This window comes from Mytilus trossulus, chromosome 6 (assembly GCF_036588685.1).
Source record: "Mytilus trossulus isolate FHL-02 chromosome 6, PNRI_Mtr1.1.1.hap1, whole genome shotgun sequence".
Taxonomy (NCBI): Eukaryota; Metazoa; Mollusca; class Bivalvia; order Mytilida; family Mytilidae; genus Mytilus; species Mytilus trossulus.
In genome coordinates this window covers 56,553,867-56,570,061 of record NC_086378.1, presented here as the reverse complement: position 1 = coordinate 56,570,061, position 16,195 = coordinate 56,553,867, and the positions used below count along the sequence as shown (strand labels likewise).

Below are 16,195 nucleotides of genomic sequence, written 5' to 3'. Positions count from 1 at the left end.
TTTTATTTTTGGTATATAATCATTTCTCAATTCTGATAACCAGGCCTATGGCTGGTATAGGAGGGAAAACTAGTCTTTTACTATCCATAGGTGTCTGAAAAACATATGTTGAAAGATTGAATTTTTAGTAAATATAATCATTTCTAAACTCTTTTTCATTTTTTCTGATTTTTGCTAAGGGGATAAGTTTATGTGTTAAATATGAATTGTTCTCTCCAACATCATAATGTATGTGAACGACTTCTAAAAACTAAGGTAAACCAAAGGCTTTGGTGCATTATTGAACTATATGGGTTGTATAGATTCTTTGTGAACCAAAATCTTGTTTAGTCTATCTGAGTTTCTATTACAGTTTTTAAGATTTAAAAAATCATGAATCAAACACTATAAGAATTCCACATAGTTATATAAGTAAAAAAATTGAGAAAGGAAATGGGGAATGTGTCATATAAGTAGTCTATATATCAGTATATAAACTAAGCCGTTAGCTTTTTTGTTTGAATTATTTTACATTTGTCATTTCTGGTCATTTAAAGCTAACAACTGGTATGCAGTATGGGTTTTACTCATTGTTGATGGCTGTTTTTGACCTATAATTGCCCATATAATATCATTTTGACAAATGTGTCAAACAAGAATGTGTCGGTAGAACAATATCACAGATGCCCACATACATTATCGCTTTTATATGTTCAGTGGGCTGTGTAATTCAGCTAAAAACTCTAATTTGACATTAAAATTGAAAAGATCATATCTTAGAGAACATGTGTACTTAGTTTCCTAAAACCAGTTAAATCATAATGTTTAAATTAATTTGGTATTTGAGTGTGACAGACATAACAATTGGACATGGATTCCTTCATTCCCACTAATGCAACCAAGAGGGGGATAAAAATAAATAAAAAAGTACTAACTAACAAAACTGAGCTTGTCCAAGGTTTGGTTAAAGATTATGCAAGGTCAGAAATTTATTACATAAACTGTTGTTAGCCACCAACTTAACAGTTTGGCATCTTTATATGAAATTAAAACTTTTAAAAATAGAAAATATCAACCCAAAATAACACAAAGCAACAACTTATTGAGAAAATTATCAGACCAAAATTAAAATAATTTAACAGTTTGGCATTAAGATAACTTTAAATAGAAAATATGAACCCAAAATAAAAACAAAGCAAAACTATAAACAGAAAATAAAAACCCAAAATAAAAACAAAGAAATACTATAAATATAAATTATCAACCCATAATTAAAACAAAGAAACACTATAAATAGAAATTATCAAACCAAAATAAAAACAAAGAAACACTATAAATAGAAATTATCAAACCAAATTATAAACAAAGCAATGTGAAAAGAAATGGTATCAAAACATCTTATAGCCATTAACATCAGCTGCCAATGTTGTCACTTGTTTATTTTCGTTCTGATCTCATTAACACATTTTCTGGGATTAAATATATAGCCATCTTTTGGATTATATTTATAGTCATGTCTGTGACTATATATATATATCATATATAGCCATGTCATTGGCCTTATAATGAAATACACTTCATAAAAATACTTGAGTACTAATTAATAATATCTTAAAATAGATTTTACTTTAAAACACAAGACATAATTGTCACATCATGTTTTGAATTTTATGTATTTTTGTAAGTATACAGACACTTTCTAAAAAAGATATTTAGTACTTATTCATAATATCTTAAAATAATTTTTACTTTAAAACGCAAAACACTATGACATAATTGTCACACTTAAAAAAAAAAAAAATTAACTTCAGTACATGTACTATACTAATAATATCTTAAAATATATATTTTTTACTTTAAAGTCATAATAAACGAGTGAAAAATAATATTATTCCAATTCTTGAACCAATGCATACATACATCATAAACTTAGTCTTCTGTGCACAAATTTATCATTTATTTCGCATAAATTTCGTATCATAGTCATTTATTTTTTCAATCGGTCAGTGTTGTCATGATTTGAAGCTGAAGTTTAAAGATTGTCACCTGTTTGTCAACAAATCAACTAAAAAGCATGAACATTGAGCACATGTTTAACATGTACAATCAGATAATTGTTTACTTTAAGGACATCCATGTGTATTGGGATCACCAGATTTTTACGAGATGGGTCACACGTAGGTCACTTTGCTTACGGAAAACATGTCGGGGAATTGATTCCTGGAAGGAAGGCAGCAATTAAAATAAAGTAAACTTCTTCTTAATATGTACAAAATAAAAAAAAATCTTCAGAAAAAAGTATATGTATACATGTATAAGTTTTATAATGAAAACTATCCATTGTTATAAAAAAACTTATGCATTATTTTTTTTAATTTGAGGTTTCTTATGACTTTAAAATGCAAATCACCATGACATAATTGTAGCCATGATATGAATTTCATGCATTTAAATTAGTAAACAGGTGTTGAAAATGACCCTGACACAACAATCTGAAGAATAAGTAATGTTAATTTACAATTTGTGTGATGAATTTTACAATAAGAAAAGTGTGTCACCCTCTTCCAAAATATAATAAGATCAAAAGGCTAATCTTTAATAAAAACATACCAGAAATTACTAATCTTTATTTGATAACAATCATTACGTAGGGTAAAATTTAAGTTTGAATCAACCACCAAAGTAGAAATAAACTTTTTAACAGCAATTTTTCAAATAGTCTTTAGACTCCATGATACAATATCAACAAAGATATCAAAATCAAATAAATTTCAAATTCACAATCACAAAATAACTAAGTTCTATTTCAAAAATTGAAAAATCAAAAAGTTTGGTTACTATTTAAAGTAACTTCCGGAATATAGATTAGACAGTTGTTTTTCTTGTTTGAATGGCTTTGCGCTAGTAATTTTTGGGGCTTTTTACAGCTTGCTGTTCTGTGTGACCCAAGGCTCAGTGTTGAAGACCTTACTTTTATAAATTGTGACTTGGATAGAGAGTTGTCTCATTGGCAATCATACAACATCTTCTAATATCTATTTGCATATGTAAGAACTTAGCATATGTACCGGTATATATTAACTTGCAGAGTTCTCATGCAGGTCTTTCAGCATCCTAGTACTATGAGCCACTGAGTAAACTTAAGTAGGACATGAAAAAAGTCTATGTAGCTCCATAACAGGGGGTCTGATGCAGCATTGTACCCCTCTTTCACAGGGGCCTGGTGCATCCTACCCCTCTTAAAACATAATTGGCTGCAATTATTTTAGGTTATCACAGGGGCCTGGTGCATCCTACCCCTCTTAAAACATAATTGGCTGCAATTATTTTAGGTTATCACAGGGGCCTGGTGCATCCTACCCGTCTTAAAACAGCCTTGGGTGCCATGCTTATCACAGCTATTTAAAAGTTGTGATGCTATTTGAAAATACTGCAGTTGATTGATTGATTGATTACCGGTAATTGATTGTTCGTGTTTAACCTCACTTTCACACCTCTTGTCTTTATCATGGCAATAAAGGGGAACAATGCCTTGTACCGTAAATTCAGAAATTATTGCGTGCATTTATTATTGCGGGTTTGTCATTTTAGACTAAAATGCATTTTTTGAAAATTGCTATATTGAGAAAATTCCTGTTTAATGCATATTAAAGTATTCAATATATGAGTTTGTCAATTATTGGGATTATAACCCTATGGCATTTTTTACAATAATAATGTGGATTCATTTGTTTTTGTGAATACCAATTTTCCTGGATTGCGAAAAACTTTTTATTTTTGTGGATATCTTATTTTGTAATTTGTGCAAAGTGAGCATACATTTCTGCAGAAAAATTGTATTTCGTTGACCATTTATATTTCTGGTTCTCCTGTATCAACGAAAACCACAAAAATTGGTATCCCACAAATATTGATGAATTCACAGTATATGAACATCTACACTATATCTTTGTTTTACCTTATGATGTTGACCGTGTAACAGAAAATGTACTAATATGAGAGATGGATAGCCTGCTGGGGGCTTCATGTGAAATAACCAGCGGTGAATGATATACTCCTCCAGAGTCCAGAACATCAAGCCAAGTAAATATAATAAGGAAGCATTCCAACCATTTATTGTTATACCTACAAAATAAATAGAGATATAATTGTTTACTTTTATACATTGTGTTACATGGATGGAGAGTAGTCTCATTGGCACTCATATCACATTTTCCTATTTCTATATAAGAAGATGGATGCAGTATGAATAAATCAATATGAATGAGACAAGTTCATTCTTATATTATACTGTTACACCACTGTCCCAGGTATTAGTGGGAGGTTTGGGATCCTGCTAACATGTTTAACTTCACCATATTCTGTATGTATGTGCCTGTCCCAAGTCAGGAGCCTGTAATTCAGTGGTTGTCATTTGTTGATGTGTTTCATATTTTTGTACATAAATAGCCATTAGTTTTCTCCTTTGAAATATTTTACAATTTGTCAATTTCCCAATTTCCAGCTTCTTATAGCTGACAATGCGGTATGGGCTTTGCTCATTGTTGAAGCTGTATGGTGACCTATAATTGTTAATTTCTGTGTTAATTGGTTTTTGTTGAAAGTTGTCGCATTGGCAATTTTACCACATTTTCTTATTTATATCCACTAGAGACAAACAACATAGAAATTAACAACTATAGGTCGTCATACAGCCTATTAAAGAACATATTGTGAATTGTTTATTTTTGTTAATAAATAAACTTAACCTTTGCATATACCGTATAGCAGGTTATTAACGCAGGTTTAAATGATGGGATATTCATTGTATATTGGGTAAATGGCGGAAACAAATTTTTCATCAATACCTTTGCATGTGCCACGATCATTTGTTCTATTCGCCCAAAAAAAAGCAAAAATTTTCATCCCCCAAAATAACTCGCTAAACAGCAATACTTACTATAGGAAGAATTAGCTGGCCATTCCACTGGATTCTGCACCAATGAATAATAGGACAATCCCATTAAGATAAACATGACAGGAAGCCAGAATATAGGAACTATATACCAGGAACACTGGGAAAAATATTCTACAAAATCCCACTGGAACAATCTCATGTGGGTATCTACTGGAACATGGACCCAGTCAAAGTATTTGTCACCAAGACTGGGTACCTGCCAGACTATTGGTTTCGACCAATCAATGAGACCATCCTGAAAAATGAAAAGAAATTCTAACTGTTTTTTTAGTTTTTGACATTATACCGGTCTAAGTGATAGACAACATTTTTTTTATGTTACTTTTGCTTTAAGCAGCAAAAACTTTGTTATTTTCATCAAGATTTCAAACTAGAAAATAAAGTTAAAAGTTTTATGAATTGTCTGCATTTGGAATTCTTTTTTAATAACATTTTGAAAGGAAAATATATTTTGATAAATCATGTACCCGGTATGATTTAGTAAAGTGTAAACAAACTTTATTCAAATTGAACTGAAAAGATGTATTACATAGTTTACTTATTATAAATGAATATGATTTCTGTGTACCAAGTTTCAAAAGATGTGACCACTACTACCATGATCCAAATTTTAACCTAAATTAATACAGCCTAACACACATGCTCGAAAACATTATGCCCCTTTTTAACTTTAGGTGGAACAATGCATTTTCCAATAAACAAGTTTTAGTCAAATGTTATAAACAGAGATTAATAAGACAATCAGTAATTTTTGTTTTTTCGTAAATTGTTTTGTTATAAATGGCTGATGGCTTCTTAAATAAATTATTTCATATTTTTCATCTCAGGGCCTTTTATAGCCAACCATTCAATATGAGTTTTTCTCATTGTTGAAGGCTATAATGACATATAATGTTGCCTACAATAAAACTTCCACTTTATTTAAACTAATGTTGGATACTGGGTAATTGTTTCATTTGCAATCATACCACATCTCTTTTTTTTTCTTTTTTTTTTTATATAACAGGTACTAAATAAAACTGATAAATGACAACATAATAAAACATTGATGTTCTTCATCTCATCTTTCAAAAATTTTGTGGATGATTATCTGTTTACCACCTGATCAAATTGTAGGCTTGAAGTGTTTTTCAACATGACAATTTACATGAACTTAATAGAACTTGCTTTAAATTTAAATTACTTAAAATTTGTAATCATTTAAATGAATGAATTTAAATTGAAACATGATATTTCACCTTACTAATGCTTTTGTTTTTATGTAAGACCACACAGTCCGATAAAGAGAGAATTCAAGTATAAATTATTTGTATACAAATCCATTAAAATTCTATGAGTAAAAGTTTCTATTTAATTTTGTCTGTATACTACTTAACAATAAGGAGGGGAGATTTTCATAGACTATCTATTCTATACAGTTAAAGATTTATAAGAAATATCCTTTTTTGGCAAATATTTTAAAATATTTGTCACCAAGTGTTGTTTCTACAATCATTAGAATTAAATTATCCACTTTGTTTTATTTTATTTATTTATATTTTTTTTTTTTTGGGGAGGAGTGGGGTGAGGGGAGGGATGTTAGCAATGCTTCCTAAAAAATATTATAAAACTCCTATTCCAAAAATTTGGGGCGGTGGTTGATGTCCCTATCCAACTAATAATTTATTACAATGTATCTTTACTTTTGTCAAGTCTCAGATCTGAGTGTTTAAATCTACTGTCAATAACATTAGAGATAAGTGCTCTATAAAATAACATTTAACTTATGTTAGTATATCATAAAAAATTTACCAAAATTGGTTTTTGATCCTACATCAAATAATACCTAAGTCTTTAGAATTATATGGTGTCTGTTGTTGCCATATGGCATAAAATTTAAAGAAGTTAAGTATTGATTTTTTTCCTATAAATATATCATATTAAAGTGTTTATACATGGTGTAAAAACAGTCTTGTCATTTTAACTTTCCTGACAGATTACATTTTTTGACTTTTACATTGGTTTTATCTTTTTCTAAAAGTATGTAAAACAAGAACACTCTAAACCAACTTATTTTCAAGTACATGTATACTTTATTTTGCATTAAGCAAATTCTGGTCCCTTATGCTGCAATTTTATTTTGCGATTTTTAAACTGCTTGATGTACATTGAAGTTAAGTAAGAAAAGGTCCTACTTTTACAAATTCTCTACGATAAAAATGTGTGTCTTTTTGTTGTCCATACGTTTTTGATATGTTTTATCTTTTGATTTTGCCATGATTAGGGACTTTCCGATCTGATTTTCCTCTCAGTTTAATATTTTGTGATTTTTTTTTGTACTACAGAAAATAAAATTGCTAAAATAAATAGTTTTCCAAAAGTGGTATGAAATGAGGCTTACCATGTGTGCAAAGTGCATACTATTGACAAGTTTTAGATTGCTTTGACATCTGAAACTATTTTTTATTAGCATTAAGGAGGCTCGTGGGTATAAAATTTTCAGAAAAAAATCAAACATTCATTTTTCTTTACAAATTTTATTAATTACCTTTAATAGTTGTTACTTTATCTTATGGTACAAGAATTTTTCAAAAAAATCAATACATGTTGGTACAAGGTGACTTTTAAAATTTAGATATCATTGAAAAAGCTCCAAATTATCTCCCTTTGGTACAAAATGCCATTTTTTTTGGTTAAAAATGAAGTATCTTTTTTAACTCATCGGTGACCTATATTTTTTATTGTTGTTTTCGAAAAGGTTGTACATAAACTGAATAATTGTAAAATTTAACCAGTTTCTGTAATTTAGTTCTTTTTTAATTTCGATATTACCAATATTTCTCCTATTAGTTCAACAGAAAAAAAGGACATTAACAAAAATGTATGCTTTTTTCGAAGGCAGTTTGTGAGCGTAAATGCACGGTGACCCCATTTTTTTATTTCATTTTTCCATTAGGTATAAGATACAGTTAATTTATAGAAAAATACAGAGAAATCCTATATTAAATTAAAAAAATGATATAGACCCGCGAGCCCCCTTAAGTTCCTAAAATAATCTGTCTAATGTCAAAAGCAATGTCGATCTACTATAACAATTGACCTAGTTAACTGTAAGATTTCTGCAAGAGAGTTAAAAAAAAAAGCCTCAAAAACTTAAAATCATAATTATGACACCCTTTCAAGATATAATTCTGTCAATTTTAATCTTCATTTTATCATTCTAAAAATAAATTGTAACTATTTAAGAAAGGAAATGGCTGAATGATTTAAAAGTAATTGCAAAGGAAATAAAATAAAGCAACCCTTTTCAATCAATCAATGACCATTGGCCACAAGTAATAATTGGACTTGACATAATTTTTTTATGAGAAAAAATTGCTGTACTTAAATGTTGGTATATAGAGTACCAAATATACTAACTAAAACATTACTTATATCACATTCAGCAACTCTATTTTTTTAATAAACAATGATTATGCACAATATCCCAAAGGATGACCATAAGCTGAGAAGAATATAGAATCTGTCAATTTAGTGAAATATTGGCAAATCCCATGACTATAATCAAGTCAAAATTTATGAACCAGAATAAAAAGTAATATGTATATTGAAACTATTCATTAAACAATATTATATACCAAATTTATAACTTCAATATCTGAATAAAGAGAATTGATAAGCAATAAAAAATCTATTTTTCACAAAATCAAAATTTTACAAGTACATTGTACAAAGAACATTTTAATACTAATGGACTGAAAGTTGGTCAACTAGAAAAAAGAAGAAGATGCAATCTGAACTACTTTAAACATAACTAAAACTTCAAACATTTGTTAAAATAGATTAAATATTCAGATGGAAAGCAATAAAAAATACAATTTTACCGGTTACACCTGATACTATTATTTCTATAAATAGCAACAAGGATGACTGATTTGTTAATTTTAAAAACATAGACACTAAATAATTTGTTGTCTTTTTTAATTTTCTCTTCATCCTCTTTTTTATTCCTACCCTAAATTTGAAATGTTGATTACAGCGAAATCAGAGTATTTTCTGTTAAAATTTCAAATTTGATAAATGAGCCAAGAAAAAGATTGAAATATTGTAGATTCATTTATTTTTTTAGGTACCAATTTTAGTGGCTTGCAGAAACCTTGCATTTTTGTGGACGTGTAATTTTGTGGTCCTGTCAAAGTCTAGATACAACTTTATAGAAATTTTCATTTTGTTGAACATTTAAATTCCTAGTTTTCCTAGTATCCTTGAAAACCACGACAATTGGTATCCAATGAATAATAATGAATCCACAGTAGCTGACACTGACCAATGCCTTGGGACATGTGAACAAGTACAAAGCATTGGCAGTGGCAGATCCAGAAAGGGGGGGCTGGGGGTTGGAACTCCTTTTTTTCTTGACAATCAATTCATTTGAATGGGGACTTATCATAAGTTACATGTGTAACTAGTGCAAATGATTAAAATTTATGGTGTTCACGCTTATGTATCATGCAGACTTCCAAACTTTTAAAATATATGGCCGAGCTCTTCAATGAGAAGTGTTGACCTGACACTTGAAATCCTGAGGCAGTCCTCTATTTTAAACACTAAATATTTTAAAGCAGACATAAAAGCAGTTAAACTTACATTTAAGCACTTACATACATATTTAAAATGGTAGATATTAAATTTAAAACACTTTAAATAGACATGTTTAAGAGATGCACAATGTCTCATTGCACTTTTAAAATTCCCATGGAGATTTTGAAAGGTTGGTAGGTAAAATATATATTATATTTGTTTGGTAAACATAAAGCATTTTATTTCAAGTGAATAAATATATTGATGCGAGATGTATTGTTCTTCAAACTTAAAATGGTATTATACATGTGGTTAAAATCAATGATATTGCATCATTAATATTTTATAATTTGAAAATTTCTATTATGATATATTCAATAAGATATTAGATATTTTGTTTTAAAACCAAATCATTAGCTAGAATTTCATTAAAATGTAACTGGTAACTAAAAAAAATAAGCTGTTGAAATAAGAGTGGCTGGAAGCTGGCCTTGCATAAGTATCAGATGTTTTTGGCAAGCTTTTATAATTTGTAACTAATGTTTAAGCAAATTTTACTCCTTTTATTGATATTAACTCCATCTGCTTAAAATATGAGATATAAATTTGTTAGATATAAGGCAAATATTCTACAAATTTCTTTGTAGCCATTCTAAAACATATTTTTTCTACCATTTAAAAAAAAATTATGTCTAATTATAAAGACTCCTACTTATATCTGTATTTGATGACTGAACATGATGAGTTTGATCTTGAGAAATTTAAGACTAAAGATCTTGGGAGTTGCTCAGTATGCTTTTATTTGATCAATATGAATTTAAGACTTTATATACCTGTATTTGATCAGTGTGAATTTAAGACTTTATATACCTGTATTTGATCAATATGAATTTAAGACTTTATATACCTGTATTTGATCAGTGTGAATTTAATACTTTATATACCTGTATTTGATCAGTATGAATTTAAGACTTTATATACCTGTATTTAATCAGTATGAATTTAAGACTTTATATACCTGTATTTAATCAGTATGAATTTAAGACTGTATATACCTGTATTTGATCAGTATGAATTTAAGACTTTATATACCTGTATTTGATCAATATGAATTTAAGACTTTATATACCTGTATTTGATCAGTATGAATTTCAGACTTTATGTACCTGTATTTAATCAGCATATGAATTTAAGACTTTATATACCTGTATTTGATCAGTATGAATTTAAGACTTTATATACCTGTATTTGATCAATATGAATTTAAGACTTTATATACCTGTATTTAATCAGTATGAATTTAAGACTGTATATACCTGTATTTGATCAGTATGAATTTAAGACTTTATATACCTGTATTTGATCAGTATGAATTTAAGACTTTATATACCTGTATTTGATCAGTATGAATTTAAGACTTTATATACCTGTATTTGATCAGTATGAATTTAAGACTGTGTATACCTGTATTTGATCAGTATGAATTTCAGACTGTGTATACCTGTATATTTAAGACTTTATATACCTGTATTTGATCAGTATGAATTTAAGACTTTATATACCTGTATTTGATCAGTATGAATTTAAGACTTTATATACCTGTATTTAATCAGTATGAATTTAAGACTTTATATACCTGTATTTAATCAGTATGAATTTAAGACTTTATATACCTGTATTTGTTCAGTATGAATTTAAGACTGTATATACCTGTATTTGATCAGTATGAATTTAAGACTGTATATACCTGTATTTGATCAGTATGAATTTAACTTTATATACCTGTATTTGATCAGTATGAATTTAAGACTATATATACCTGTATTTGATCAGTATGAATTTAAGACTATATATACCTGTATTTGGTCAGTATGAATTTAAGACTTTATATACCTGTATTTGATCAGTATGAATTTAAGGCTTTATATACCTGAATTTGATCAGTATGAATTTAAGACTTTATATACCTGTATTTGATCAGTGTGAATTTAAGACTATATATACCTGTATTTGATCAGTATGAATTTAAGACTTTATATACCTGTATTTGATCAGTATGAATTTAAGACTATATATACCTGTATTTGATCAGTATGAATTTAAGACTTTATATACCTGAATTTGATCAGTATGAATTTAAGACTTTATATACCTGTATTTGATCAGTATGAATTTAAGACTATATATACCTGTATTTGATCAGTTTGAATTTAAGACTATATATACCTGTATTTGATCAGTATGAATTTAAGACTGTACATACCTGTATTTGATCAGTATGAATTTAAGACTATATATACCTGTATTTGATCAGTTTGAATTTAAGACTTTATATACCTGTATTTGATCAGTGTGAATTTAAGACTATATATACCTGTATTTGATCAGTGTGAATTGAAGACTTTATATACCTGTATTTGATCAGTGTGAATTTAAGACTTTACATACCTGTATTTGATCAGTGTGAATTGAAGACTTTATATACCTGTATTTGATCAGTATGAATTTAAGACTGTAAATACCTGTATTTGATCAGTGTGAATTTAAGACTATATATACCTGTATTTGATCAGTATGAATTTAAGACTTTACATACCTGTATTTGATCAGTTTGAATTTAAGACTTTATATACCTGTATTTGATCAGTATGAATTTAAGACTATATATACCTGTATTTGATCAGTATGAATTTAAGACTTTATATACCTGTATTTGATCAGTATGAATTTAAGACTTTATATACCTGTATTTGATCAGTATGAATTTAAGACTTTATATACCTGTATTTGATCAGTATGAATTTAAGACTTTATATACCTGTATTTGATCAGTATGAATTTAAGACTATATATACCTGTATTTGATCAGTTTGAATTTAAGACTATATATACCTGTATTTGATCAGTATGAATTTAAGACTGTACATACCTGTATTTGATCAGTATGAATTTAAGACTATATATACCTGTATTTGATCAGTTTGAATTTAAGACTTTATATACCTGTATTTGATCAGTATGAATTTAAGACTTTATATACCTGAATTTGATCAGTATGAATTTAAGACTTTATATACCTGAATTTGATCAGTATGAATTTAAGACTATATATACCTGTATTTGATCAGTATGAATTTAAGACTATATATACCTGTATTTGATCAGTATGAATTTAAGACTTTATATACCTGTATTTGATCAGTATGAATTTAAGACTATATATACCTGTATTTGATCAGTATGAATTTAAGACTATATATACCTGTATTTGATCAGCATGAATTAGGACTGTATACACCTATATTTGATCAGTATGAACTTAAGACTGTATATGGACCATAATTTGGTATTCGGCCTTTGGTTTCTTTTGGTATCCTTTTTTATAAGTTCTTTAACTTTAACTTTTATTCTGTGGGTTGTGTTGGTGTGAGAATAGTATTAATGGAACAATTTAGTTTTTCAAGAAAAAAATAATACATTTTGATTCACCGTTTACGTGACAGGAAACCAAACAGGAAACCAATCTTTATTTTCTTTATTTTGCACAATATATTTCAAAAGACATAAATGAACACCATTTCTAGTGTTACTTTCTTCATGTTAATATTTAAAATCTATTTTCAATGTTAAATTAAAGGGTTTTTTAAACGTGACAGGAAACCATAAGAAACTGAAAGCATTTTTTAAGTTTTATTTTATTGCAAAATCTGCTTAAAATAATCTGAACAGTATACTTTTTCTTAAAATCCATCTTTAATGTAACTGAGTATTATAAAACTCCTAAATATGTGCTTGTTTTGAAAACAATTAGTACAATTTATTCAGAAATTTCCATTTTTTCTTCATTGATACAGGATACCATAATCGTTGTATCTTGATGTTTAAGCCAAAAAAATGTATTTATATTTGGTTTTGAAATTCCAGTAATATACAATTTATTCCAAATCAGTGGCAATGTAAAATTCTTTAAATCCAGTAAAGAAAAAAACTTTTAACTTGGAATTAAAATCTTTAAAATAGGTACCATGTGATATTTGTGACCTCTACACCATCTACATGGTTTCCACATTTTAACCTACTTTAGTGGGCTTAAATCAATAAAGTACTTTCTTTCAAGTCATGCATGGTAAAATTTTACTTCTCCTTTGACAAGTTTATTGCGTTTCAGATAAGTGTTTGCAGAACATGAATAAAAAAAATTAGTTAAAAATTGTGACAAGATACCAACTTTGTACATTCCAAGTGTAACGGTATATTAACATGTATTTTTTATCAAATTATATTTATTCACCTAAAATATCCAGTAATATTTACTGTTGAAGTAAAACCAATCCAACTAGCATTGGTACAATGATAAGAGACGTAATTAAGTCACCAAAACGGAGTTTTTGGCGACTTATTGTTTTTGTATCGTTTCTTATTATTATTATTCTTATTCTTCTCTTTCTGACCCCTTAAACTGTCGTACCATTTTCTTTAAAGCATTAGGGGATGGAAACTTGATATTTATTCTGGGTATAGGTCTGCATCATGGGGGTTGCAGAACCCAATGTCCATGATACCAGGGTGTCATCTTGGCATAATTAGGGGGGCTCAAAGATGGGTGGGGTCAATTTTTTTTTGCATTTCATCAATTTTCTGCTGTAGATAGAGTAGATGGTATTATATTTTCTTTTATGAATATTTAGAGACACATGTCAGCTTCAACTTGGAACTAATTTTATTTCAGTAGGGGGTCTCCTTGGCATAATTTTAGGGGGGTGAATTTTTATGGAACATTCCAGAACATCAATGTCAAATTAGTTCTAGAGTCATTAAATGGTACATGATTGTATATAATTATGGAGGGAACACATTACAATGGGGGTTGGACTTTGGAATATTCAAAATGGCCGCCGTTACCATGGAAACAGCAAAAATATGAAAAACTTCAAAATGCTTCAAAATTATTGAAACTTATAGCAAATGTTGCCTTATGTATGTAGACTAAACTTTTGAGTTTGGAATTTTCAAAATGGCCGCCGTTGCCATGGAAACAGCAAAAATGTCCAAAAATTTCAAAATGCTTCAAAATTGATGAAACTTAAAACAAATGTTGCCTACCATATTTGGACATTACTTTTGACTTCAAAATTTCCAAAATGGCCGCCGTAACCATGGAAACGGCGAAAAATGTGAAAATATCAAAATCCATTCGATTTAATGAAACTTTACACATAGGTAATTTGGCATCATTGATACCGCAGAACAAACGATTTGGGGTCAGTTTTGGTGACTTTTGTGTTAGCATCCTAACACAGGATAACTTGTTTCTATTGAGTTTTCCAAGGACTCTTTACATTGTATTCGGGAAACGAAGTGTGTTCTAACGTCTGTCAAATCTGAAATCGATTTTGTCAAGTCATTGGGCATTTATTTTCACACAGGATCGTATGTAACATTATGCACATAGGAAAAATAATAGACCCTCGGCGCAATCTCTTTGAAAATTGTATTTTCCTCTTTTAAACAAGACGAAACAAGTCTACAGATTATGTTTGCTAACATCCCGTTGGAAACAAAAACAATGTTTAGACCTAGTATTTCGTAAATCCGGCCGTAATGGCGTGATCACATGTTAGTCACATGTTTCACGTATGACCGGAAATGAATAGACAAACAATTTTTATTGAAAAAAAGGAAATAACTGGACTTCAGTTTCGTGTGAAATGCAACGCATAACGATAACCACATTTTCTAACTTAATTATTACGAAGAACAGAACTAGAATGTAAACCCTCTCTGATTTACCTGTTTGTACATCTCGCGAGAGTTCATATTTGCATATTGTTATAAAGAATTCTATTACAACAAAGCAGATTACATCATCTAAAATTTGCGTTACGAAATCAGACTCAAAAGAAACGCCACTGTTCTTACATCTGCTACAGAAATTCTTATAATTCTCTGCATTTTCTTTTGACTATTCTTATTGGTCGATGTTCTTTATTATTTGAAAGCAAAAGTTACGAATTTGCCGGTGACCATTATCTATAAATCAGTCAGAGTTATGCACTTCGGAAGCGAAAAGTAACGCGAGAAACAACACAAAAATACGGTCGTATAATCTTTGAAATTTGTTAATTTCAATTTTTTTTCTAGGGAAGAGTAGCATACACTTGTATGTTGATAAAAATAAAGGCTTCTTTAAATGTAGTTAAGACTTTTCTTACAGTAATACACATTTTTATCACTTTTCTATAGTTATAGGAAACAAGCCCAATAGCAAGTTATGGTCCATATACCTGTATTTGATCAGTATGAATTTAAGACTATATATACCTGTAGTTGATCAGCATGAATTAAGACTGTATATACCTGTATTTGATCAGTATGAATTTAAGACTTTATATACCTGTATTTGATCAGTATGAATTTAAGACTTTATATACCTGTATTTGATCAGCATGAATTAAGACTGTATATACCTATATTTGATCAGTATGAATTTAAGACTTTATAGACCTGTATTTGATCAGTATGAATTTAAGACTTTATATATCTGTATTTGATCAGTATGAATTTAAGACTTTTAATATATACCTGTATTTGATCAGTATGAATTTAAGACTTTATATATCTGTATTTGATCAGTATGAATTTAAGACTTTATATACCTGTATTTGATCAGTATGAATTTAAGACTTTATATACCTGTAT

At 28.7% G+C, this 16,195-nt stretch overlaps 1 protein-coding gene across 1 annotated transcript in view; it reads right to left on the bottom strand.

The window, feature by feature from the left end:
• The window catches only part of LOC134721574 (fatty acid 2-hydroxylase-like), a 43,560-nt gene that overhangs the window by 2,157 nt on the left and 25,208 nt on the right, over nt 1–16,195 (bottom strand). Inside the window, exons 3-4 of the mRNA XM_063584672.1 lie at nt 4,919–5,171; nt 3,938–4,104 (exon numbers count right to left, since the gene is read on the bottom strand). Of these exons, the coding sequence (XP_063440742.1) occupies nt 3,938–4,104; nt 4,919–5,171 (420 nt within the window). The remainder of the gene's footprint in view (nt 1–3,937; nt 4,105–4,918; nt 5,172–16,195) is intronic.